Raw genomic sequence first — 1,240 nt, forward strand, 5'->3', positions numbered from 1 at the left:
GCAGTTTCATCAAAATGGCCGACTGAGGAATTCTGGAAGTCCGCCAGTCATAAAAGGGCCAAGTTTGAAGACCCCTGTCTTAAAGTATCCTGGCGGAGGAATTCTGGGAGTTGAAGTCCACCAGTCATAAAAGGGCCAAGTTGGAAGACCCCTGAGAGTCTGGATCCAAGCCTGCAGTTTCATCAAAATGGCCGACTGAGGAATTCTGGGAGTTGAAGTCCACCAGCCATCAAAGGGCCAAGTTGGAAGGCCCCTGGTCTGGATCCAAGCCCACAGTTTCATCAAAATGGCCGACTGAGGAATTCTGGGAGTTGAAGTCCACCAGTCATCAAAGGGCCGAGTTTGAAGACCCCTGGTCTGGATTTAAAATTCTTTCGAGTCCCTTGGGTCTCCACAACAGAGCAGGAAGGAGAGAGAATGCAGGCGTGCTGTCCTTTGAATCGAGGTGAACCTTTGCAAGACTTTGCATGTCTGCAGGTGACGCCAGGGGAGTGGCCCAACACCTGCGTGCAATACGACCAGCCGTGCTTTTCAATATTATTAAAATTAAACCGTTGGGAGCGACTCCCACTCAAAACCCTCGGCAGTAACGCAGGTGCAACTTTCTACGCCCTGGCCGTTTGCTTCAGAGGTTTAGCTAAGGCAGTGTTTCTCAACCTTGACAATTTTAAGGCATGTGGACTTCAACTCCCAGAATTCCACAGCCAGCATTGCTGGCTGTGGAATTCTGGGAGTTGTAGTCCACATGCCTTAAAATTGTCAAGGTTGAGAAACACTGAGCTAAGGGGAAGACCTGCCTTAAGCCGACCCCTTCAGGTCAGCGGTGGTCGCCCATCTTCTTACCTGGAGTCTCCACTCTCTGGTAATGGTAAGGATTGACACACACTTCATCCTTCTTAAGATTAAAAGCATATTCACAGTTTTCAATGGCCTTAAGTTCGTGGTGGCTGTGGAGGTCGGGCCAGCGCCACAAGCGGCAGTAAATGACGTGCGGCAACCCTTTGCGGTGGGACACCTGGAGGCGGCCATCAAGAGACCTAGAGAGAGGGGAAAGGGGGGGGGAGGTGGGAGGGAGAGGAGAGAAACATTCCAGAATGTTCTGAGTTGTTGACTTGCAGCACTTTTTTCAAAGGTGACTTATTCAGAACTACGGGGCTTAAGAGCCAGCCTGGCGTCCTCTCCGAAAAAAGAATAACGCAACAGACGCTTAATATCCCTTCAGTGTGATGGGTTGTGGTTT

General features: G+C 50.4%; 1 protein-coding gene across 1 annotated transcript in view; it reads right to left on the bottom strand.

Moving 5' to 3' along the window:
• The window catches only part of LOC107283312 (mothers against decapentaplegic homolog 2), a gene marked incomplete at its 5' end in the record, with an annotated part of 30,641 nt that extends 29,604 nt beyond the window's left edge, over window positions 1-1,037 (bottom strand). Inside the window, one exon of the mRNA XM_015811192.2 lies at window positions 844-1,037. Coding sequence (XP_015666678.1) covers window positions 844-1,037 — 194 coding nt within the window. The remainder of the gene's footprint in view (window positions 1-843) is intronic.
• Between the last annotated feature and the right edge of the window lie 203 nt (window positions 1,038-1,240).

The sequence above is a fragment of the Protobothrops mucrosquamatus genome, unplaced genomic scaffold (genome assembly GCF_001527695.2).
Source record: "Protobothrops mucrosquamatus isolate PMUCROS unplaced genomic scaffold, P.Mucros_1.0 scaffold_47, whole genome shotgun sequence".
Lineage (NCBI taxonomy): Eukaryota > Metazoa > Chordata > Lepidosauria > Squamata > Viperidae > Protobothrops > Protobothrops mucrosquamatus.